Raw genomic sequence first — 24,102 nt, 5'->3', positions numbered from 1 at the left:
ATTAGCTGGGCGTGGTGGCGGGCGCCTGTAATCCCAGCTACTCGGGAGACTGAGGCAGGAGAAGCGCTTGAACCCAGGAGGCGGAGGTTGCAGTGAGCCAAGATTGCACCACTGCACTCCAGCCTGGGCGACAGAGTGAGACTCCGTCTAAAAAAAAAAAAAGGAGAAGAAAAGAAAAGAAAAAAGAAAAAGAAAAATGGAGCCCTTTGGGATCATGGAGCTCCTTGAGAGGCTCTGACCTGAACACGCATGGTAACCAGTGGCACTTGAGAGACTGCTCTCAGAGGACTGACTGGAGGGAGGGGGCAGCTCCGTAACCAGCTTGTCAAGAACAACTGTAACAAGGCATGGAGTGCCAATCCATGCCAGGTCGGCACTGGCCTCTCCAGGGTATCATTGTTCACATTGTAAGGAGGTTTAAGTAGCTTGTTCAAGCGTGCACCGAGGACCCGACCCTTCCTCGGATCTCCCTCTGGACACAACGTGAGGTTAGGGGGTAGGAGGCTGAGAGGACCCTGTGAACTGCAGAGCGGAGCTGGGACGGGGAGTCAGGCCTCGCGATCGGGCCGGGGGCACTCCCTGGGCCCATGCCTCGCCCTGGCACGGGGAGCAGGGAGGGGGTACGCGGCTGACGGCCGTCGGGGCAGCAACAGCACAGCCCGGCGGTGGCTCGCCGCCCAGACTCGGGGCAGGGAAGGTTCCCGTGCGGGCGGGGGGCTAAGAGGCCGCCTCCAGCCCGGGGCATCCCGTGCACCCGAGCCTGGAGCCCGGAGCCTGGAAGGGTGAAGGGGCCCCGAGCTCGGGACCAAACTGGAGGCAGAGGGAGAGCGGTGGCTCCTCCCCCGGCCCCCGCCGCTGGCCGATCGGAGCGCTGGGCGGGCGCCGCGGGAGCCGCAGCCCTTTCCGGGGGGCGGACCCGGCAACGGCGGCACCCAGCTCCTGCCCCGACAGGTGCGCGCCGCGCGAAGGAATGCGGCCCGCCTGACTCACCAGCGCCTCCTTCCTACCTGCGCGCCCGCCCCATAAAGTGCTGCCCGCCCCGTCCTCCCCCCCCAACCCCCGTGCCCGCCCTCGGACCGTCCCGGCTCGCCCGCGCGCTGCAGCCCCATCTCCTAGCGGCAGCCCAGGCGCAGAGGGAGCGAGTCCGCTCCGAGGTAGGTCCAGGACGGACGCACGACAGCAGCCGAGGCTGACCGGGAGAGGGTGAGTGTCCGCGCCAGCTGGGCAGCCGCGCAGGGGAGCTAGTCGGGCAGGGCAGGTGGCTTTTATCTCCCCTTCCCCTCCCTGAAGGCTGGCAGGCCCGGGTCCCTTCGTCCACGCTGCCCAGGACAGGGGTCCAGCCTCCCTGGAGTGTGCCGGGGGCAACTGGGAGCTGAGGGGCAGGGCAGCTAGAGAAGGGTGGTGCCCATCAGACCTCCAGGCCAGAGGAGCGCCTTGGGTGCGCCTGCGGGAGAAGTGGGCAGAGGTCAGTGGCTGGCAGGCCTCTGGGGCTGGGTCCCTCTGGGGTTTGCAAAGAAGGTGGAGGAGAAGCTACCCTGAGCGATGGGCCCAGCCCATCATGGCGCATCTAATGATAAACCCACATTCCTGACTTTTATGTGAAGTTTCGTTGTTTCTAACATTGACTGCTACTTTTAAAAGCCACCCTGAGAGGCAGATGCCCTCCCGGCTCCAGGCAGGGCCTGCTCTGTGCGGTGCCACAGTCCATCTGGGGCTGGGGAGTCCCTGATTTTCCTTTTCTCTTGGCCAGGCACAGGCCTGCCTTCCTTCCAAAGTCAGCCCTAGGCGCCTTCCTTCAGGAAGCTCTACTGGCCTCACCCACCAGCCCTGGGGCTGTGCCCAACACTGCCACCTCCTGCAGCATCGGCCCTCTTTCCCACGGCTCGGCCTCTGGGGTGGCCCTCTGGCTGGGATTGGGGCTCTGGGGCTCCTAGTGACTCCCAGGGGCAGGGACAGGGCTCCTCCTCCACCCCATGGCCTTGCCACACCCTGAGGACAAGGACCAGGCACAGGTGGCATGGTTGTTGCTGTCTCCAACAGAGCTGGCAGTGAAGTCTTGGAGTCTCCATCCTGGGGACCGAGGGAAGGACAGCAGGAGGGACAGCAGGGGAGGTATGTCTGTCTACTCGACCCTGATTTCTCGGGGATGACACAGCAGCCAAGGGCCTAGGGTCCCCAGACTTCTGGCCAGCTGCCTCTGGGGGGCGAGGGACTGGCCTGGGTCCCTGAGGGAAGGAGATGTGACAGTGAGAGGGGATGGTGGGCAGGAGCAGATGTGCCCAGAGGGGTCCCCAGGGATTGGGATGGGGGGCCAGGGGAGCTCTGAGCCCGTGGGTGGGTGGACATGGCCTGTATGTGTGTGTGTCCCTGTGTGTGGGAAGCTGCCTGTGCTGCAGTGTGATGGCATTCAGGGTGGCAGTCACACACTCCAGGGAACTGCTGGCACATACAGTTGGGGCAGCCTGGTGGGGTCCGGGCCGCCTGGAGAGTGGGTGTCCTGAGCACTGGGCCCAGCCCATCATGACGCATCTAATGATAAACACGAATTCCTGACTTTTATGGGAAATCTCGTTGTTTCTAACATTGGCTCCTACTTTTAAAACTTTCTAAACAAGTTAAGTCAAGTCAAACACTCTTGGGTGCCTCGCCAACCCTCTAACTGCCATTTTGTAGCCTCTGCATGGAGGCTGCCATGGAGGTTGAAGGCAGGGCCTGCAGAGCAGGGCCCTATCCTGGCCCTCCCAGTGCGGGCCGTGGGATGGGGAAGCTCCACAGCCTTCTGTGCCTGGTCTCTCATCTGGGAAACGGGCAGAATGTAAGCATCTCCCCACCGGGCTCCTGTGCTGAGCAGTCACCTCCGTGAAGCCCTGGGCACATGTGGCGGTCAGGGTGTGCGAATCAGCACTGCCTGCGGGGGTGTGGCCGGGGCAGTGGGAGGAAGAGCTGGGCTCAGCTCTCCGGGCCTGTACCTGCCTGTGTAATGATGCCTGGGAGGCCTGAGCCTGCAGCCTGTATTGTGTAGCATGTGGGTGTGGCGCCTACACCCCGAGGCCGCAAGGAAGTCATTTCCCTCTAGGAACCCTGCTGTCCCCAGCCTTTCCCTGCTGGCTCAGGGCTGCCTCCTGGCCCCTGTGCCACAACTGCCCTACCTGTGTTGTCACTGCTGGGGCCTCCTCCAGGCTGCACACCTTAGAGGCAGGCTACACCCTCCTGCCCTTGGCCTGAGAAGGTCTTCTCCAGCAACTCGGGGACTGCAGCCCCCAGACCCTGGGGCGGCCAGTGCCCCAGAAGCCAGGCTGAGAAAGGATTCAATGGGGAGGGCCAGTGGGCAGGGCAGAGGCTTGGGCCCCTGGGAGACCTGGCCCTAGAGAAAGATGCGAGGTGCTCACCTTTGCCCCGGCCCTGCAGGCCTGGGTGGCTCTGCTGCCAGCCTCTTTTCTTGTCCAGGCTTCAGGCTGAGCATCTCTTAGAGGGCCTCAGGGATGCCCAGGCCTGCCCTGAAATCTGCTGAGGACTTGGGATGGTTTAATACTGAACCCACAGCCGCCGGGGATGCCTCAGGGCGAGCCACAGTGTGTGTGTGTGTGTGTGTGTGTGTGTGTGTGTGTGTGTGTGTGTGTGTGTGTGTGTGTGTGTGTGTGTGTGTCTCACTCTGGGCTAACTTGTGAAAGTGTGAACAGCTCAGGGGCCCCGAAAACTTAACTCTGGGGCAGGCAGAGGTACAGGGTAGGGCAGAGGATTCAGATCCCACCCTGATGGGCCGGGCAGTCACCGCAGAACCCAACCCGGTGCGGTAAGCTACTGCGCGCAGCTGTGGCCCAGCCCCAGGCCCCAGATATTGGGAGGGGCCCCTCTCCTCCCAGCTGTGCCACCCTCACCAAAGGGTAAGTGGGCCAGGACAGAAGGAGCAGGAGGCAGAACCGTGGCCGCCTCTCAGGGTGAGCCCTCACTGGGGCCTGTCATGGCCAAGCCTGACCCAGGCCCACTGGGAGCTAAAAGGCAAAGAAGAATAAACTCGGATCTGCCCTCAGGGAGCCCAGCGCTGACAGGCCCAGCGCTGGCACAAACTTGCAAACCAAAGTCCTTGAGGGCTGGAGGGGGCCTCCCTGGGCAGGGCATCCGGCCACTGCAGGGATGGCACGGAACAAGGCAGTGGAAAAGGCAGGAGTCAGAGGCCCAGGGCCCTACCTCTCGCAGCTGGGCGCCCTTGGTCCCATCACCGGCGCTCAGAGCCTCAGTTCCCACAGCTGTGCAGTGAAAGGGAGCTGAAGGCACCGACCATGGCTGTTGAGGCCTCATGTGTCAATTGTTGCTGTTCTGCAGGAGGAAGAGGATGGCAGGGCCACGCCCCAGCCCATGGGCCAGGCTGCTACTGGCAGCCTTGATCAGCGTCAGCCTCTCTGGGACCTTGGGTGAGTCCACGTTGCCCTGCAGCCCCTTCCTGGCATACCTTGGGCAGGCATTGCCCTTGCACAGGTTCTCACAGGGTCTCACCTAAACACTCTTGGCCATTCAGCAACTGACCACTGCCCACCTTCAGAGCACTGCCCACCTCAGGAAAACTTGAGGCTCCAAGCTCTTCAGCCTAGAGAATCTTGAGCACTGGCCACAGGGCCTGAGAATAGGAGGGAAGGAGGCTGTGTCTAGAGGAGACAGCAGATGCCCACCCAGGACTGAGGCACCCAGAGGATGCACTGAGGCCTCAGAGGTGGAGTCGAGAGGGTTATAGGAATTTGGAGAAGAGAGGGACTGCTGACGTGTCACCTGCTCTCTGAGTGTCACTAGTGGACAAATCACTGGAGCCAGCTCCTACCACTTGAATTTTGTCTGTCAGAGGGGGTCCTGCTGGTGGCTTGAAATAGACCATGACAGAAATGTTTACACCACAGAAATTGGCAAACGCTATAGGTCAAGCACCAGAGACCAGAGCCGTTGTTATTTATTTATTTATTATTTATTTAACTCAATGTATATGTAGAAACATGCTCTCACTCTGTCATCCCGGTGGAGTGCAGTAATGCCATCATGGCTCACTGCAGCCTCAACTTCCCAGGCTCAAGCAATCCTCCCACCTCAGCCTCCCGAGTAGCTAGGACCACAGGCGTGCACCACCATGCTTGGCTAATTAAAAACAATTTTTTTTTGTAGAGACAGTCTCACTGTGTTACCCAGGCTGGTCTCAAACTCCTGAGCTTCAGTAATATTCCTACCTCAGCCTCCCAAAGTGCTGGGATTACAGGTGTGAGCCACCTCACCAGCCACCAGAGCTATTGTTAAACACTGACCAGCACACCATTGCCTGAAACCTAGGAGACCTCTTACTGTGTACACCGGGTGCACACAGTAGGTCCTCACTGTGATTTTTAACTGAGCAGAGTCAATGGGGCAATCTAGAGTTTTACTTCATTCGTTACTGAGGACCCACTGTGTGCCGGGTGTGCTGGGTGCTAGGGCTACCATGATAAACAAGACATCGTTCCCTTCACCCTAGAGGAGGCTCAGAGGACAGACAGGCCGCGTGGCAGTGGTCTCGCTCTAAAGCACAAGCTGTGATGGAGGAGGGACTTGGAAAGGGCCCAGTGCTAGATGCAGCTCATCAAAGGTAATGGGGAAGGCTGAGGAACGTCTGCTGGACCTGAGGAGGCAGCAGGCCAGGGGCTGGCCAGGGTGTGCCAACACTGAATGTGCCAGTGCCACTGTCTCAGTCCCCACCTTCTGTCCTTCTGGCTTGAGTGGGAAGTCCCAGGTTTGAAACCACAGCTTGTTTTTAGCTGTGCTACCTGGGGTAGACCACACACCCTAGCCTCTGTAAAATAGGGAAGGGCTGGGTGCAGTGGCTCACACCTATAATTCCCAGCACTTTGGGAGGCCAAGGTGGGAGGATTGACTGAACCCAGGAATTTGAGGCCATCCTGAGCAACACAGGGAGCCCCTGTCTCTACAAAAAATAAAAAATTAGCTGGGCTACTTGGGAGACTGAAGTGGGAGGATTGCCTGAGCCCAGGATGTCGAGACTGCAGTGAGCTATGGTCATGCCACTGCACTCCAGCCTGGGTGACACAGCAAGACCGTATCTCAAAACTAAATAAAATTGAAATGCAGACTGGGCACAGTGGCTCACACCTGTAATCCCAGCACTTTGGGAGGCTGAGGCAGGCAGATCATTTGAGGTCAGGAGTTCGAGACCAGCCTGGCCAACATAGTGAAACCCCATCTCTACTAAAAATACAAAAATTAGCCAGGCATGGTGGTGCCCACCTATTATCCCAGCTACTTGGGAGGCTGAGGCAGGAGAATCACTTGAACCTGGGAGGCGGGGGTTGCAGTGAGCTGAGATCACACCACTGCACTCCAGCCTGGGCAACATAGCAAGACTCTGTCTGAAAAAAAAGTAAAAAAAATAAAAATACAACAACAACAAACCAAAATAAATACGTAAGGCCAGGCACGGTGGCTCCCGCCTGTAATCCCAGCACTTTGGGAGGCTGAGGCGGGCAGCTCACAAGGTCAGGAGATCGAGACCATCCTGGCTAACACGGTGAAACCCCATCTCTACTAAAAATACAAAAAATTAGCTGGGTGTGGTGGTGGGCACCTGTAGTCCCAGCTACTCCAGAGGCTGAGGTGGGAGAATGGCATGAACCTGGGAGGTGGAGCTTGCAATGAGCCGAGATTGCGCCACTGCACTCCAGCCTGGGCGACACAGTGAGACTCCGTCTCAAAAAAATAATAATAAATAAATACATAAATACACAAATACATAAATAACATAGCGAGGGAATCCCCACGTCTCCAGGTGAGGGTGCAGGTGGGAAAGTGCTTGCCTTTGCTGAGTGCCTCCCCATTCATGTGCCCACCTCCGCCCCCCAGCAAACCGCTGCAAGAAGGCCCCAGTGAAGAGCTGCACGGAGTGTGTCCGTGTGGATAAGGACTGCGCCTACTGCACGGACGAGGTGAGGACCTGGCCTGGGTCGGTGTGGAACGGGCAAGGGTCAGGAATAGCTGGTGGAAATGAATCTGGGGTTGGGGCAGCCAGGGAATGGGTGCTGCCCCCACTGACCCTCTGTCCTTCTGGCCAGATGTTCAGGGACCGGCGCTGCAACACCCAGGCGGAGCTGCTGGCCGCAGGCTGTCAGCACGAGAGCATCGTGGTCATGGAGAGCAGCTTCCAGATTACAGAGGTGCCTGGTGGGGGGACTGGGGTGGGGGCTCCCCATGCTCAGCCTGGCTATTTATGGGGGTGTATAGTGCCCCTTGGCTGGGCTGGGCCCCCATCGGGCCTCTGGAGTGACCCTCCAGCCAGCTGTCCCCTTCCACTGGCTGCAGGAGACCCAGATTGACACCACCCTGCGGCGCAGCCAGATGTCCCCCCAGGGCCTGCGGGTCCGGCTGCGGCCCGGTGAGGAGCGGCACTTTGAGCTGGAGGTGTTTGAGCCCCGGGAGAGCCCCGTGGACCTGTACATCCTCATGGACTTCTCCAACTCCATGTCCGATGATCTGGACAACCTCAAGAAGATGGGGCAGAACCTGGGTACAGCAGGGCCAGAGTGGAGGACAGCAGGACAGGAGGGGGACAGGGTGGGCGTCTGCTTGGGAGGCCAGGACTCAGGACAGCTGTACCCACCCAGAAGGAAACACAGGACATTTGAGCCCCCCAAAACCTTCCCTTCCATTCTCAGGGGAATAATCTCAGCCAGACCCTATTCACCACTGGGGACTTCTGAGAAGGCCCAGGGCAAGCAGGCAGTGGAGCCATCTGGCCCTGACAAGGAGGGTACCCCTGCCAAGAGGCTGTGGGGAAGCTTCTGCTCCTCAGAGCTGGGTTGCATTCCCAGCCACCCTGCCCTTGCCGTGTGTGTAACTCCAGACCCCCAGGCCCATTTCCCTCATCCGTAAATAGGAACAGACGATGTTGTGAGCATGAACCTTTGTCCAGCATGCAAAGTGTTAACTTCCCTCTTCCTCCCTTCTGAGCCAGCCTTTGGTGGGGGGGCCCATGTTTATGCCGGGCATCAGGGCTCAGCTATCCCCTCCCTGTCTTGTTGACATCCAGCTCAGGTCCTGAGCCAGCTCACCAGTGACTACACTATTGGATTTGGCAAGTTTGTGGACAAAGTCAGCGTCCCGCAGACAGACATGAGGCCTGAGAAGTAAGTGATTGGGTCCGCCCCATGGGTGGGCAAGGGTCCAGGCCATGTGATCCCCACTCCTCTTTCATCCACAACTTAAAATTCTTCTACGGCCTGGCATGGTGGCTCACACCTGTAATCCCAGCACTTTGGGAGGCCAGGGTGGGCAGATCAGCTGAGGTCAGAAGTTCAAGACCAGCCTGGGCAACATGGCAAAACCCTGTCTCTATTAAAAAAAACAAAAATCGGCTGGGCACGGTGGCTCACGCCTGTAATCCCAGCATTTTGGGAGGCCAAGGCGGGCGGATCATGAGGTCAGGAGATCGAGACCATCCTAGCTAACATGGTGAAACCCCGTCTCTACTAAAAATACCAAAAAATTAGCCGGGCGTGGTGGCGGGCGCCTGTAGTCCCAGCTACTCAGGAGGCTGAGGCAGGAGAATGGTGTGAACCCGGGAGGCGGAGCTTGCAGTGAGCCAGGATCGCACCACTGCATTCCAGCCTGGGTGACAGAGCGAGACTCCGTCTCCAAAAAAAAAAAAAATTAACTGGCCGGGCGCAGTGGCTCAAGCCTGTAATCCCAGCACTTTGGGAGGCCGAGACGGGCGGATCACGAGGTCAGGAGATCGAGACCATCCTGGCTAACACGGTGAAACCCCGTCTCTACTAAAAAATACAAAAAACTAGCCGGGCGAGGTGGCAGGCGCCTGTAGTCCCAGCTACTCGGGAGGCTGAGGCCGGAGAATGGCGTGAACCCGGGAGGCGGAGCTTGCAGTGAGCTGAGATCTGGCCACTGCACTCCAGCCTGGGTGACAGAGCAAGACTCCGTCTCAAAAAAAAAAAAAAAAAAAAATTAACTGGGCGTGGTGGGGCACGCCTATAATCCCAGCTACTCAGGAGGCTGAGACAGGAGAATCGCTTGAACCCAGGAGGCAGAGGTTGTAGTGAGCTGAGATCGTGCATACTGCACTCCAGCCTGGGCGATAAAGCAAGACTTGGTCTCAAAAAATAGAATAAAATAAAAAATAAATTTTCCTTCTAGTTGAAACGAGCTGGGGGCACTGCGGTCTGCAGTGTCTTCCCCCTGTGACACTCTCTGTCCCTCCCACCTCTGCCCAGGCTGAAGGAGCCCTGGCCCAACAGTGACCCCCCCTTCTCCTTCAAGAACGTCATCAGCCTGACAGAAGATGTGGATGAGTTCCGGAATAAACTGCAGGGGGAGAGGATCTCAGGCAACCTGGACGCTCCTGAGGGCGGCTTCGATGCCATCCTGCAGACGGCCGTGTGCACGGTGGGCACTGGGAAGGGCGTTGCCAGCCCAGGTCAGGGGCGAGCACTTCTGGGCAAGGGCCTGAGCTGCCCCCTGGCCTGCTCTGGCGCCAGGCTCACTGGCCCTGCGGAAAGCCTGGGAGCCTGCAACCCCTTTGCCCTAAGACAAGCTCAGACTCTGTGAGTAGGTCTCAGTTACAATCTGAGTTCAGATGTGCCGGGAGCCACAGTCCCCTGGCCTGAGCAGTCACAGCCTGGTTTTGTATCAACTGGGCTTTAGGGTTCTGGAATCTTTAGTACCCTGAACCCACCAGCTGCCCAGTCTCCACCTGTTCTGGGCATCCAAAGAAGCCATTACCTTTGATATGTACATCCATTTGTTCATTTTTAAAATAACATACTCATATTACTTACGTCAGAAAAAAAAAGCAAGGATCACACCTGTAATCCCAGTACTTTGGGAGGCTGAGGTGAGTGGATTGCTTAAGTCCAGGGTTTGAGAGCAGCCTGGGCAACATGGCAAGACCCTGTCTCTGTAGAAAACACCAAAATTAGCTGGATGTGATGCACACCTGTGGCCCCAGCTCCTTGGGGGGCCGCATCCTCGGCTCCTGTTTCTCAGCGTTGTCACTCAGTCATGTGCCATCACATGCATCTTTCATGAGGGTACTTGCTGTGAATCCAGTGGCTTAAGCCCAGCCCCATGTTGGGACCTGTGTTCCCTGTCCTACGCAACGCCATGACGCGTGTCAGCAGGCAGCCTGCTGAGTGGGCACACCTTGCCTTGCCTTCCCCAGAGGGACATTGGCTGGCGCCCGGACAGCACCCACCTGCTGGTCTTCTCCACCGAGTCGGCCTTCCACTATGAGGCTGACGGTGCCAATGTGCTGGCTGGCATCATGAGCCGCAACGATGAACGGTGCCACCTGGATGCCACGGGCACCTACACCCAGTACAGGACACAGGACTACCCGTCGGTGCCCACCCTGGTGCGCCTGCTCGCCAAGCACAACATCATCCCTATCTTTGCTGTCACCAACTACTCCTACAGCTACTACGAGGTGCGGGGCCCAGGCTCCACGGGCGGGAGGTGGTCAAGGCAGGGGGTCCATGGAGCTTCTCAGACACCTCTCCCTTCCTCCCTTCTTCCCTTCCTCCCTCCCTCCCTCCCTCCCTCCCTTCCTCCCTCCCTCCCTCCCTCCCCCCCCCCTCCCCTCCTCCCTCCCCTCCTCCCTCTCTCCCTTTTTTCCTTTCTCCTTTCCCAAAGCTTTTAGACCCCACCAAAAGTGGGCCCTGGTGGGAAGGGGAAGTCATGTGTCCATCCTCCACCCCAACTCCCAGGCAGGTGGGGGCTAACAGGGCAGGCTCTGCAACACCACAGCAGGTTCTAGGCCTCAGTTTCCCCATCCTCAAAGTACGAAGAATCCTAGAGCTATTCAGATTCATGGAGATGCTTAGCCTGGCCTTCTCTCCCACAGAAGCTTCACACCTATTTCCCTGTCTCCTCGCTGGGGGTGCTGCAGGAGGACTCATCCAACATCGTGGAGCTGCTGGAGGAGGCCTTCAATGTGAGGGCAGCTCGGGCTCCAGAGTCTGAGCCCTTCTGGGGCAGGGCAGGAGGTGGACAGGGTGGGCAAGAGGTGTCTTAGGTCATGGTTGCAAAAGGGGTCTGGGACAGGCCAGTGAGGAAGGGTCTCTGGTTATCCCTGAAGCCCTGAGGGGCCACCTGGGCCTGGCCCTGGCTCCTGCAGGCTCTGTAGCACCCCACATGATGCCAGTCGCACTTGGGGGTTGGGGTGGAGCACAGCCAGGCCCCCCACAGAGCACTGACCAACCTCCTTCCTCCTTTAGCGAATCCGCTCCAACCTGGACATCCGGGCCCTAGACAGCCCCCGAGGCTTTCGGACAGAGGTCACCTCCAAGATGTTCCAGAAGATGAAGACTGGGTCCTTTCAGATCCAGCGGGGGGAAGTGGTACGCCTCCGTGGGGGTAGCGGGGTGGGGGACAGGCATAGCGCCCCGCACGGAGTGGAATCGTCTAAAACAGCAGTCAAGAGCGTGGTCCCTGGAGTCGGGCAGGCCTGGGTGCAGATCCCTGGGCCTGGCCGCTTGGATGAGCCTGGCATGCTCCTCTGCTTGTTGGCTTCCTCGGCAGGCGAGCGTCGAGCCCCGAGGCTTGCTGGGGCAGTAAATGGGTTAGTGTCACGAAGCCCAGAGGCCCTGGCCACTGTCATTGTCACTGTGATTGTGACTGGCTGGGAAGGAGGGAGTTTTCAGCCCTGAGGGAGGTGAGCAGGAGCTCGTATCAGGGATCCAGACATCTAGGAACTTGGTGATCGAGGGCCTTCAGGCATCAGTGGCCCTCTGGTCCTTGGGGCTGGGCCTGCCTTGGCTGACCACGGGGCCCCTGCAGGGCATATACCAGGTGCAGCTGCGGGCCATCGAGCACGTGGATGGGACGCACGTGTGCCAGCTGCCGAAGGAGGACCAGAAGGGCAACATCCATCTGAAACCTTCCTTCTCTGATGGCCTCAAGATGGACGCGGGCATCATCTGTGATGTGTGCCCCTGCGAGCTGGTATGACGCAGCCCCGCTGGGCGGGAGGGGAGAGCTGAGCCAAGCACCCTGGGGGCCCGAGGAATGAAGCGGGACTCCTGTGCCCCATCTCCCTTGTGGGATGTCCTGAGGCACACAGGGCAGCAGAAGTGTCCAGTGGTCCCGGTCCTGCGCCCCCAACACACCCCACCACGGTCTTTCTCATTCCAGCAAAAAGAGGTGCGGTCAGCTCGCTGCAACTTCAATGGAGACTTCATGTGTGGACAGTGTGTGTGCAGTGAGGGCTGGTGAGTGGGGAAGAGAGGTGGGCATTGAGGACACCAGTGGCCCCTGATGGGAAGGCTGGGCTCCTGCAGGGACCTCACCCTGGGTGCACCTTGTACACCTGGCCGGGGGTGGGGCGGCAATCAAAGAAATGGCTAAGGGTGGGGCACACCCAGTTGTTGGTCAAACCCAGCTCAAAGCACTTTCAAATAGAGAGATATATGGGGCTGTCTCTAGAAAGAGATGCAAGGATTGAGACGGGGGTGGCTGCTGGGGCTGGAGTCTGGATATTGGGGAACAGGCACAGGAGGGAGACTTCCTTTTCGCTCCGTGCCTTTGGTATTCTGAGTCCTGTGTCATATTGCCTGATCAGAAGAGAGCTCATAAACACATGGCAGTAAGGACTTTAGCTTCACGACACTGGACGAGCTTGTCACCACTTGAGGCAGAGCAATGAGGAAAGGACACTGGAAGGGATGGCATGACAGGGCACTGGGGTTTAGGTCTCAGCTCAGCCACTTCTGTCTGCATGACTAGGAGCTGCCTCAGCTTCCTCATCTGTAAAATGGGACAGCAGGCCAGGCAAGGTGGCTCACGCCTGTAATCCCAGCACTTTGGGAGGCCGAGGTGGGTGGATCACCTGAGGTCAGGAGTTCAAGACCAGCCTGGCCAACATGGTGAAACCCCATTTCTACTAAAAATACAAAAAATTAGCTGGGTTTGGTGGTGCATGCCTGTAATCCCAGCTACTTGGGAGGCTGAGGCAGAATTGCTTGAGCCCGGGAGGCAGAGGTTGCAGTGAGCTGAGATCATGCCACTGCACTCCAGCCTGGGTGAGAAGAGCAAAACTCTGTCTCGAAATAAAAAATAAATAAATAAAATAAAATAAAATGGGACAGTAAAAGCCCCAGCTTTCCTTCTGGGCTGTTTCGGGGAAGTGACCAGTTCCTCCTTCAGGAGTGGCCAGACCTGCAACTGCTCCACCGGCTCTCTGAGTGACATTCAGCCCTGCCTGCGGGAGGGTGAGGACAAGCCATGCTCGGGCCGTGGGGAGTGCCAGTGCGGGCACTGTGTGTGCTACAGCGAAGGCCGCTACGAGGGTCAGTTCTGCGAGTATGACAACTTCCAGTGTCCCCGCACTTCTGGGTTCCTCTGCAATGGTGAGCACAACAGCTGCGGCCAATGCTGACGGTGGGGTAGGTGGTGGACAGCGAGCATGACCTTCCCATCATGACCCGGGTTGGGAGAGCCAGGCTTGGAATCAGAATCCCCAAGTTCAGGCCCAGCCCACTCTGGATGCCCTGAGGGCTGCCCCCGAGTCCTGCCCCAACCTGGGCTTCACTTCCCTTATCTGCAACGTCCATGCCCAAGGCCACTGCTGGCAGGAATTTCCCCTGGTTTTAAGAGTCCAACTCCCCTGAGGTTCTCTCTGGCAGTTCAGTTCTATGCCCACCCCCCTTCTCCACACCCCTAGCTCATTAGAGTGGGTGCCCCCAGCTCAGTCCTCCAATGGCTGGCAGATATATGGCATTATGATCTTTCCTCTCTCCAAAGATGCTAAATTTGTGTGTGTGTGTGTGTGTGTGTGTGTGTGTGTGTGTGTGTGTGTTGTTGTTTTGGGACAGAGCTTTGCTCTTGTCATCCAGACTGGAGTGCAATAGTACAATCTTGGCTCACTGCAACCTCCGCCTCCCCAGTTCAGGCAATTCTCCTGCCTCAGCCTCCCTAGTAGCTGGGACTATAGGCATGCACCACCATGCCCAGCTAATTTTGTATTTTTAGTAGAGACAGGGTTTCACCATGTTGGCCAGGCTGGTCTTGAACTCCTGGCCTCAGGTGATCTGCCCACATCAGCCTCCCAAAGTGCTGGGATTACAGGCATGAGCCACTGCACCCAGTCCAAAGATGCTAAATTTCTAGCTGGAGGGCCTGGAGCTTCCTCTGTATTCCCATGGGTCCAGGCCATAGGCACACAGTCTGGCCAGGAACATCAGATCTAGGCAGGGTCACAGAACTCAGATATGGCGGCATGTGGAAGGATTGGTAGTTGAATGGAGGAGGATGAATGAAAATCTACTCATCAAATACTTATGAAGCCCTCACTGTATACTTTCCAAGCCCCTGCTTTTCTACTCTTTCTTCTGTTTTTGCTTTTGTTCACCTTTTATTCTCTTCAACTGTCTGTTCCTGAGTGTGCTCAGAGAAACAGAAGAGAAAACTGGGCACCACTGGAAAAAGGCAGACAAGTGGCACAGAGGGAAGTATGAGAGAAGAAGGGAGGAAGGTGCCTCTGGGGAAGGAGGCAGGGCCAGAGTACAAAGGGCTTCAGTTCTAGTTCAGAGCAGGATTTCATCCTTTGGACAAAAGGGAGTCACTGGAGGTTTTAATTTCATTTTCTAACTATTTGTATATTAACCTTGTATCCAGCCACCTTGCTAAACACACTTATGGAACCTAATAATTTATCTGTAGATTCTTCTGCATACTTTGTGACATGTTCCTGATACTTGCAAATAATGGCAATTTTATTTATTTATTTATTTTTGAGATGGAGTCTTGTTCTGTCACCCAGGCTGGAGTGCAGTGGCATGATCTCAGCTCACTGCAACCTCTGCCTCCCAGGTTCAAGCAATTCTTCTGCCTCTGCCTCCCAAGTAGCTGGGATTATAGGGGCCTGCCACCACACCCAGCTAATTTTTGTATTTTTAGTGGAAACAGGGTTTCACCATGTTGGCCAGGCTGGTCTTTTTTTTTTTTTTTTTTTTTTTTTTTTTTTGAGACGGAGTCTCGCTCTGCCGCCCAGGCTGGAGTGCAATGGCCGGATCTCAGCTCACTGCAAGCTCCGCCTCCCAGGTTCACGCCATTCTCCTGCCTCAGCCTCCCAAGTAGCTGGGACTACAGGCACCCGCCACCACGCCCGGCTAGTTTTTTGTATTTTTTAGTAGAGACGGGGTTTCACCGTGTTAGCCAGGATGGTCTCGATCTCCTGACCTCGTGATCCGCCCGTCTCGGCCTCCCAAAGTGCTGGGATTACAGGCTTGAGCCACCGCGCCCGGCTACCCAGCTAGTTTTTTAATATTTTTTAGTAGAGACGGGGTTTCACTGTGTTAGCCAGGATGGTCTCGATCTCCTGACCTCATGATTCGCCCAAAGTGCTGGGATTACAGGCTTGAGCCACCACGCCCAGCTGACAGTTTTATTTCTTTTTCTCTTTTTTTTTTTTTTTTTTTTTTTTGAGACAGAATCTTGCTCTGTCACCAGGCTGGAGTGCAGTCTTGGCTCACTGCAACCTCCGCCTCCCGGGTTCAAGCGATTCTCCTGCCTCAGCCTCCTGAGTAGCCAGGACTACAGACATGCGCCACCACGCCCAGCTAATTTTTGTATTTTTAGTAGAGATGAGGTTCCTCCATGTTGGCCAGGATGGTCTCAGTCTCTTGACCTTGTGATCCGCCTGCCTTAGCTTCCCAGTGCTGGGATTACAGGCGTGAGCCACCTTGCCTGGTCTTCTTTTTTTTTTTTTTTTTTTTTTTTTGAGATGGAGTCTCACTCTGTCGCCCAGGCTGGAGTGCAGTGGCACAATCTCCGCTCACTGCAAGCTCCGCCTCCCAGGTTCACGCACACCATTCTCCTACCTCAGCCTACCAAGTAGCTGGGACTATAGGCACCCGCCACCATGCCTGGCTAATTTTTTTGTATTTTTTAGTGGAGGTGGGGCTTCACTCTGTTAGCCAGGGTGGTCTCGATCTCCTGGCCTCATGATCTGCCCGCCTCGGCCTCCCAAAGTGCTGGGATTACAGGTGTGAGCCGCCGTGCCCGGCCTTGCCTGGCCTTATTTCTCACCTTCTAAAGCTTATACATCTTATTTCTTTTTCTGACCTTATTGCATTGGCCAGGACCCATTAGAGGTTCTCAGTCAGGGGAGCAGGAGCCACATGATTGGATTTGTTTTGAGATGATTACTCTGGCTGCAGAGTGGAAGGTAGGCAGGATGGAGGCAGAATCTCCAGGGAAGGAGATTCCAGGAAAGTGAGGAAGAGATGACTTTTACCCCAGGGTAGTGGCATCCTAGCTCCCACAGTTCTGCTCCCACAGGTCCTCCTTGCCAGGTGGGCAGCCTGGACTACAGGCGCAGATGTAGCTCTCATCTCCCTTCCCTGTCCCTCTCTGCAGACCGAGGACGCTGCTCCATGGGCCAGTGTGTGTGTGAGCCTGGTTGGACAGGCCCAAGCTGTGACTGTCCCCTCAGCAATGCCACCTGCATCGACAGCAATGGGGTAGGCCTGGGCATAAGACAGTGTCTGTCAGGACAACCCACCCTCTCCAGAGAGAACCCTATGGAGAGAGGAGAGGGAACAGGCAGGGATGGGGCACAGCTGGCTCACTGGTGCCCCCTCCTACCCCAGGGCATCTGTAATGGACGTGGCCACTGTGAGTGTGGCCGCTGCCACTGCCACCAGCAGTCGCTTTACACGGACACCATCTGCGAGATCAACTACTCAGCGGTGAGGCCAGGACCTACGGGGTGTGGGCGTGGGAACCCAAGGCACAGGCGAGGGTGGGCAGGAGGGGCTAAGCCTGATGCCACAGGAGCTGGCCAAGGGCAAGAGGTTTGGGGAGCAGCGGGGATCTGGCAGAAGCCCACCCAACACAGTGCCTATCTGCCCTGCCTTTCCCCGCCAAGATCCACCCGGGCCTCTGCGAGGACCTACGCTCCTGTGTGCAGTGCCAGGCATGGGGCACCGGGGAGAAGAAGGGGCGCACGTGTGAGGAATGCAACTTCAAGGTCAAGATGGTGGACGAGCTTAAGAGAGGTAGGGGCAGGGGCTGAGGGTTGGAGGTGCTGAGAGCCTAGGCAGGGGGCATCCAACGGGGCAAGGATGTCATCACCTGGACAGGGGTTTGCAGTCTGGGCTAAGGCCACACAGTCCGGACAGGAACTCCAGAGCTGGGAGGGACCACAGAACCCAGATAGAGGACACCGAGTCCCAGAAAAGGGTAAAAGCCTGAGCAGGAGGCACAGAACCCAGGCGATGGGACACAGTCTGGCCCAGGAAGGTACCAAGAGTCATGGTGGGGGGCACCTGACTTGGGCAGGGGCATGCACACAGCAGGGGTACATGGTCACGCTTTGGAGACACGCAGCCTCCCCTCCTCGAGGTCAGATATGTTTTCTGGACACTGAGCTTCTGGGTGACGTCCAGGTCAGGGAAGTGGGGGAGGTCGGTTTCTAGACTCTGATGCTCCTGATCAGGGGAGCCCCTGCCCCCACCCGTCCCTGTGCCAGGTGAGAGCACGGCTTTGCAAGGACTTCCACTCTTCCCCAGGAGGCCCTGCTGTGGGTGAGGCAGGTCCCAGCGTAGGGGCCCCCTCACCAGACCCTGGGGTCCTCTGGGGCGGAGGGGTGTGACTGGGGTGCCCTGCTGACCGGCTGTGGGTACAGCCGAGGAGGTGGTGGTGCGCTGCTCCTTCCGGGACGAGGACGATGACTGCACCTACAGCTACACCATGGAAGGCGACGGCGCCCCTGGGCCCAACAGCACCGTCCTGGTGCACAAGAAGAAGGGTGAGCTGGTGGGGCCGGCTGCAGGGAGGGGCATGTTGTCAGAGCTTGGCGGGGAGGACAGGCACCACCTCCCGCTGCCTCTTCTCTCCAGACTGCCCTCCCAGCTCCTTCTGGTGGCTCATCCCCCTGCTCCTCCTCCTCTTGCCGCTCCTGGCCCTGCTGCTGCTGCTCTGCTGGAAGTACTGCGCCTGCTGCAAGGTAAGAGCCCGGGCCCCTCCCAGGGCCTCATCTCCCCAGGGTCCCCACCCCAACAGGGCCCCCACCCTCCACCAGGGTCCCCAGCCCCCGCCTGGGTCCGCATCTCCCCAGGGTCCCCACCCAACAGGGCCCCCACCCTCCACCAGGGTCCCCAGCCCCCGCCTGAGTCCGCATCTCCCCAGGATCCCCACCCCAAGAGGGCCCCCACCCTCCACCAGGGTCCCCAACCCCCTCCTGGGTCTCCACCTCCCCAGAGTCCCCACCCCAACAGGGGCCCCATGCTCCATCACAGTCCCCACTTCCCCAGGGTCCCCAACCCCATCCTGGGTCCCCACCTCACCAGGATCCGCAACCCCATCCTGGGTCCCCACCTCACCAGGGTCCCCTCCCTGACAGAGTCCCCACCCTCCATCAGGGTCCCCAAGCCCCCTCAGGGTCCCCGGCCTCCCTGTGGTTCCCCCAACAGCCCACCACCATGCCCACTCCTGCAGCTTTCTAGCCAGAGCCTTCAGCCCGTGGAGCCCAGCTGTCTGGATTCTGGTCCCAGCTGTGTGACCTTGGGCAAATTACTTAATCTCTCCATGCCTCAGTTCCCTCGTCTGTAAAATGAAGGTCATAGAATTGACCTCAGAAAATGGAGCTGAAGCTTAAATTAGTGAAGTTCAGAAGGGACTGACCTGTAGCATGTACCATTGCCCCCGCCCTACTTGGAAAGACCCACACCAACCCCATCCAGCTTCCCAAGTGACAGTCATGATGGTGACGCCTATGAGCTCCTAGCCCGAGTCATCCTGGAGCCCCAGCCCCCAGCTCAGCCCTTGCCAGCGTCCGCTCTCTGCTTAGCTCAGCGTTCTTCTTTGTGCTGTCGCCACAGCATGTCCATGTGACTCCATTTCTCCGCCCCCATCACCCCATGAGGCCAGTGGGGTAAGGTCACTATGCCCTATGACAGTTGGAGAAATTGGGGCTGAGAGGCAGGTGATAAATGCACAGTCCTCAGAAGGGGCTGAGGCAAGCTGAGCCCACATCTTCCCCAGCTCTAGCGCCTGCCCAGGACCCCCACTCCATCAGTCATCAATGGGCAGATCCCTGAGAGCACCTGTTCTGGGGTCAGCCACGTGCGAAGGGCCTGGGAGCCACAACAGGGAAGGGAGGGCCCTGCCCGCCAGGAGCTGGTGGTCCTTGGGGAGAACAGATAAGAGAGAGGAAAGTGTGGAGGATGGCATGGCCGAGTGGGGACTGTAGGCAGCAGACCACACTCCGTAGTAACCACCAGTATTGTGGGATATTAGTGTGCATTACATAGGAAAGGAGTTATGTGATCAAATAGGTTTGAGCCAGGCACAGTTGCGCATGCCTGTAGTCCCAGCTACTTGGAAAGCTGAGGTAGGAGGATCGCTTGAGTCTGGGAGTTTGAGGCTATGATTATGCCACTGCACTCCAGCCTGGGTGACACAGTGAGACTCTGCCTCAAAAAGAAAAAAAAAAAAAAGATTTAAGAAACAAGTTTCTTAAACCTGTAGCATGGGGTTTGAGAAACAAGTTTCTTAAACTTATTTAAGTTACAGTGGCTCACACCTGTAATCCCAGCACTTTGGGAGGCCGAGGTGGGTGGATCACTTGAGGTCAGGAGTTCAAGACCAGCCTGGCCAACATGGTGAAACCCCATCTCTACCAAAAATACAAAAATTAGCCGGGCATGGTGGCGTGTGCCTGTAATCCCAGCTACTTGGGAGGCTGAAGCAGGAGAATCACTTGAACCCAGGAGGCGGAGGTTGCAGTGAGCCAAGACCGCGTCACTACACTCCAGCCTGGCAACAGAGTGAGACTCTGTCTCAAAAAAAAAAAAAAAAGAAATACAAAATTAGCTGGGCATGGAGGCGGGCGCCTGTAATCCCAGTTACTGGGGGTGCTGAGTCAGAAGAATTGCTTGAACCTGGGAGGCAGAGGTTGCAGTAAGCCAAGATCGCATCACTGCATTCCAGACTGGGCAACAGAGTGAGACATCGTCTCAAAAAAAAAAAAAAAAAAGAAAAGAAACAAGTTTCTTCTCTGCAGGACTTCTCAGAGGCTTTGATATAGTCCTGTGCCTAATGAACCTGCAGGAGGGGCATGGGGAATGAATTCAGTGCTTCCCAAGTGAATCTGACCACAGAACCTTTACAGGGCACCTGGCAGGATGAGGGTTCCACAGCACAAACTTTGGGAGCCCTCTGCCCCCATCCCCCTCTATGCCCTTGTGTGCCATGCTTACACCCTGCCAACACCTGGATATTCTGGTGTCTGGGGAGGCACTGTCACCCCTCTGGACCATTGGCATGGGGCAGGGTGGCTGGAAGGGCTTACCTGGGCCAGGGCAGTTGTCTCAGGCCTCACCCTCACCCACCTTGTCTCCTAGGCCTGCCTGGCACTTCTCCCTTGCTGCAACCGAGGTATGGGCCTGGCATCGCAGGGGCAGCATGGGCTCTGACTGCTCTCTTTCTCTGAGCTGGGATGGAGGGAAGCTGAACCTGGAACGGCAGAGGCTGGAGGCTGTGGGGTCCCATCTGATGAGGTTGGGCTGTGCGGGTCTAGGGAGGGGTGCCGTGCTGAGGACCCCATCCTGCAGGTCACATGGTGGGCTTTAAGGAAGACCACTACATGCTGCGGGAGAACCTGATGGCCTCAGACCACCTGGACACGCCCATGCTGCGCAGCGGGAACCTCAAGGGCCGTGACGTGGTCCGCTGGAAGGTCACCAACAACGTGCAGCGGCCTGGCTTTGCCACTCATGCCGCCAGCATCAACCCCACAGAACTGGGTGAGGGCAGGGCTGGGCGCCACAGCTCTGGGCAATGCTCTTCAGGCCCTCTGTTCCAGATCTGGGATCACAGCACGCCTCTTCTCTGGGTGTGGGGTGCAGGGACAGGGCTCAGTCACCTTTTGCCCTATCCTGATGGTGCTATGAACCTCATGTCTCAGTGTGCGTGGCCTAGTGGCCGGGCATCCCCGGATCCTAGCATGGTTGCTGGAGGGATGCTCTGTGGTGCCCGTCATGCAGGGAGCTGACCACATCCATCTCACCCCCTCCCACCGCCTTTCCCTAGTGCCCTACGGGCTGTCCTTGCGCCTGGCCCGCCTTTGCACCGAGAACCTGCTAAAGCCTGACACTCGGGAGTGTGCCCAGCTGCGCCAGGAGGTGGAGGAGAACGTAAGGACCCAGGAGCTAGGCCTGGCCAGAGATGTGGGTATGAGGGTGGGTGGGGTGGGCAGGGCAGAGCGAACACAGTCGTGGCACCAAGATTCGTTCCCTAGGGGAGAGGGGCCTCTCTGGATCTGTGCCTGGCAGGGCCATCCTGGTATCTGTTTCCAGAGGGCAGGAGGCCAGAGCCTGGGCCCAGGATGCGGCCCCACAGGGCATCAGCCAACCTCAGGCCCCAGCCAACCCTGAGGGCCTTTGGGTACAGAGGCTGCCTGGGTCCTCAGCCTGAGGGCTTACCATGGGGTGGCCTAGGCCCAGCCTCACACCCCTCCCTTGCCTGGCAGCTGAACGAAGTCTACAGGCAGATCTCCGGTGTACACAAGCTCCAGCAGACCAAGTTCCGGTGAGTCCTAGGGTGCCCGGGTTGGGTGGGGGAGCCACTCCTACCGCCGACTCCAGGAGCTGAAGCCTCCAGGCAGATCAGGCCTCCACTTCAGGGCTCTCTGGCTCACAGCACCCTCTTTGTCCCCACAGGCAGCAGCCCAATGCTGGGAAAAAGTGAGTAGAAGACTGGTGGGTGAGACAGCCCCCACTTCCTGCCCACCTGTCCCCAGCCCAGCCATCTGCCTCGTCCGTCCCTGCTCCATCTCCATCCCATAGGAAGGGAGGGCCAGATGTGTCCGTCGGGTTTGGACCTTCATTCGTTCCTTTGACCATTTCTTCAACAAATGCTAACGTGAAGTGCTTGCTATGAAGTGGCCCCTGGACTAGAGCAGGCAAAAGCAAATCAACCCAGTCCCTGCCCTCATACAGGTGACCATCCAGCCCCCCACCCAGTACTAGCGATAGCAGGTACCCATCTCCATCCGCTCCAAGGTCCAAGACCTGGATCCTGGGTGCACCTCTGGAGGCCAGGCAGGTTACACACCTTTTTCCCCAGGTCCTACTCCGAGTCCTGGCCCTTCACGGGGAGAGACAGGGAGTGAGGAGGGGGTCTCAATGCAGGGACAGCAGAGCTAGAATCGCAGCACACGGCCATCAGTAAGAACCATAGCTGGGTGTGTGCCTTACACCTGTAATCCCAGCATTTTGGGAGGCTGAGGCGGGTGGATCACCTCAGGTCAGGAGTTCAAGACCAGCCAGGCCAACATGGTGAATACACCATCTCTACTAAAAATACAAAAATTAGCTGGGCGTGGTGGCGGGCGCCTGTAATCCCAGCTACTCGGGAGGCTGAGGCAGGAGAATCGCTTGAACCTGGGAGGCAGAGGTTGCAGTGAGCTGAGATTACACCACTGCACTCCAGCCTGGGCGACAGAGCGAGACTATCTCGGGAAAAAAAAAAAAAAAAAAAAAAAAAAGAGGCCGGGCCCGGTGGCTCAAGCCTGTAATCCCAGCACTTTGGGAGGCCAAGACGGGCGGATCACGAGGTCAGGAGATCGAGACCATCCTGGCGAACACGGTGAAACCCCGTCTCTACTAAAAAAATACAAAAAACTAGCCGGGCGAGGTGGCGGGCGCCTGTAGTCCCAGCTACACAGGAGGCTGAGGCAGGAGAATGGTGTAAACCCGGGAGGCGGAGCTTGCAGTGAGCTGAGATCCGGCCACTGCGCTCCAGCCCCGCGACAGAGCGAGACTCCGTCTCAAAAAAAAAAAAAAAAAAAGAATGGCTGACCAGCATTTCTGATCCTGCTACCGGCCAAGCATGGTCCCCGCTCATCAAGCCTGTGAGGTAGATATCACTGCTGTTCCCATTTTGCCGATGAGGAAGCTGAGGCTCAAAAGGGTTAAGTGACTTGCCCAAGGTTATCCAGCTATCAAGAACTAGAGCCAGGGCTGGGGCTGCAGCAGCCTGGCTTGAGCACTCACACCCTTAGCATCTTTGCAGTCCAGCCCTTGATGAGGTGGGCAGAGAAGCCCATTTCACAGAGGAGGATGCTGAGGACAAGGAGGTGCCATGGCTGGGCTGAGGCTGCAGGGTAAAGGGCATAGGGCTGGCATGGGCCTGGAGCACTGCCTGCCTCTGAAGACCCTGCACTTCTTGCTGTCTTACATCCTGGCCCCTGAAGGGGAGAGGACAGGCAGGAGGGACAGGGCAGCAGGTGCCAGCCTGACCCCTCCCCTGCCTGAACCCTCCACCCTCAACCCAGGCAAGACCACACCATTGTGGACACAGTGCTGATGGCGCCCCGCTCGGCCAAGCCGGCCCTGCTGAAGCTTACAGAGAAGCAGGTGGAACAGAGGGCCTTTCATGACCTCAAGGTGGCCCCCGGCTACTACACCCTCACTGCAGACCAGGGTAGGAGGGCGGGTCCCCTGTGCCACTGCCTCGCATCTCCTGCCCATGTGGCCCCGTGACCCACCTCTGACCACCTCCCAACCCACCCAGACGCCCGGGGCATGGTGGAGTTCCAGGAGGGTGTGGAGCTGGTGGACGTACGGGTGCCCCTCTTTATCCGGCCTGAGGACGACGAGGAGAAGCAGCTGCTGGTGGAGGCCATCGATGTACCTGCGGGCACTGCCACCCTTGGCCGCCGCCTGGTAAACATCACCATCATCAAGGAGCAAGGTGGGTCAGGGTGGGGAGAGTGAGGGAGGCAGACGGGGGCTCAGGGGCACTGGTTCCTCCTGCGTAAGTGGAATTGCGACCTGGCAACGCTAGTCACTTAACCTCTGCAAGCCTTGGTTTCTCCATCTGTAAAATGGGTAAGAGCTCTTTTATGGAATACGGGGCTGTTCACCTCGCCAAAGTGCCTGGTGGTGAGCGCTCAGTAAATGGAAGCTTCTGTTGCATCCTCATAAGGGCCAGCCCCTTGCTCCTCTCTATCTAGAGGAGGGGTTGGCCAAGGCATGGCACCGTGGACATCTGACCCCTCCTGCCACCTGTGCCGGAAGCCACGGGCCTCAGGCCTGTTCCTGCTCTGCTCCAGCCCTGGGGCTG

The 24,102-nt window shown here is 57.8% G+C and overlaps 1 protein-coding gene across 5 annotated transcripts in view; it reads left to right on the top strand.

The window, feature by feature from the left end:
• The first annotated feature begins 973 nt into the window (after positions 1 to 973).
• ITGB4 (integrin subunit beta 4) overlaps positions 974 to 24,102 on the top strand; it is a 37,464-nt gene continuing 14,335 nt past the window's right edge. For 2 of the 5 annotated variants that reach the window (XM_050764153.1, XM_050764157.1), the window contains exons 1-26: positions 977 to 1,203; positions 2,041 to 2,112; positions 4,324 to 4,412; positions 6,871 to 6,953; positions 7,080 to 7,181; positions 7,327 to 7,531; positions 8,054 to 8,150; positions 9,249 to 9,420; positions 10,196 to 10,459; positions 10,877 to 10,966; positions 11,250 to 11,372; positions 11,812 to 11,976; positions 12,166 to 12,242; positions 13,177 to 13,379; positions 16,390 to 16,493; positions 16,623 to 16,721; positions 16,901 to 17,030; positions 17,660 to 17,782; positions 17,874 to 17,980; positions 20,379 to 20,412; positions 20,589 to 20,780; positions 21,067 to 21,170; positions 21,506 to 21,564; positions 21,696 to 21,719; positions 23,312 to 23,460; positions 23,551 to 23,730. In XM_050764153.1, coding sequence (XP_050620110.1) covers positions 4,334 to 4,412; positions 6,871 to 6,953; positions 7,080 to 7,181; positions 7,327 to 7,531; positions 8,054 to 8,150; positions 9,249 to 9,420; positions 10,196 to 10,459; positions 10,877 to 10,966; positions 11,250 to 11,372; positions 11,812 to 11,976; positions 12,166 to 12,242; positions 13,177 to 13,379; positions 16,390 to 16,493; positions 16,623 to 16,721; positions 16,901 to 17,030; positions 17,660 to 17,782; positions 17,874 to 17,980; positions 20,379 to 20,412; positions 20,589 to 20,780; positions 21,067 to 21,170; positions 21,506 to 21,564; positions 21,696 to 21,719; positions 23,312 to 23,460; positions 23,551 to 23,730 — 2,965 coding nt within the window. In that variant the 5' untranslated portion in view covers positions 977 to 1,203; positions 2,041 to 2,112; positions 4,324 to 4,333. Of the gene's footprint in view, positions 1,204 to 2,040; positions 2,113 to 4,323; positions 4,413 to 6,870; positions 6,954 to 7,079; positions 7,182 to 7,326; positions 7,532 to 8,053; positions 8,151 to 9,248; positions 9,421 to 10,195; positions 10,460 to 10,876; positions 10,967 to 11,249; positions 11,373 to 11,811; positions 11,977 to 12,165; positions 12,243 to 13,176; positions 13,380 to 16,389; positions 16,494 to 16,622; positions 16,722 to 16,900; positions 17,031 to 17,659; positions 17,783 to 17,873; positions 17,981 to 20,378; positions 20,413 to 20,588; positions 20,781 to 21,066; positions 21,171 to 21,505; positions 21,565 to 21,695; positions 21,720 to 23,311; positions 23,461 to 23,550; positions 23,731 to 24,102 lie in introns of all 5 variants that reach the window. The other 3 variants (XM_050764154.1, XM_050764156.1, XM_050764155.1) reach the window with 3 other exon arrangements.

The sequence above is a fragment of the Macaca thibetana genome, chromosome 16 (genome assembly GCF_024542745.1).
Source record: "Macaca thibetana thibetana isolate TM-01 chromosome 16, ASM2454274v1, whole genome shotgun sequence".
Taxonomy (NCBI): Eukaryota; Metazoa; Chordata; class Mammalia; order Primates; family Cercopithecidae; genus Macaca; species Macaca thibetana.
Note: the sequence above shows the minus strand (reverse complement) of the source record. Positions and strands in the feature narration are given on the sequence as shown.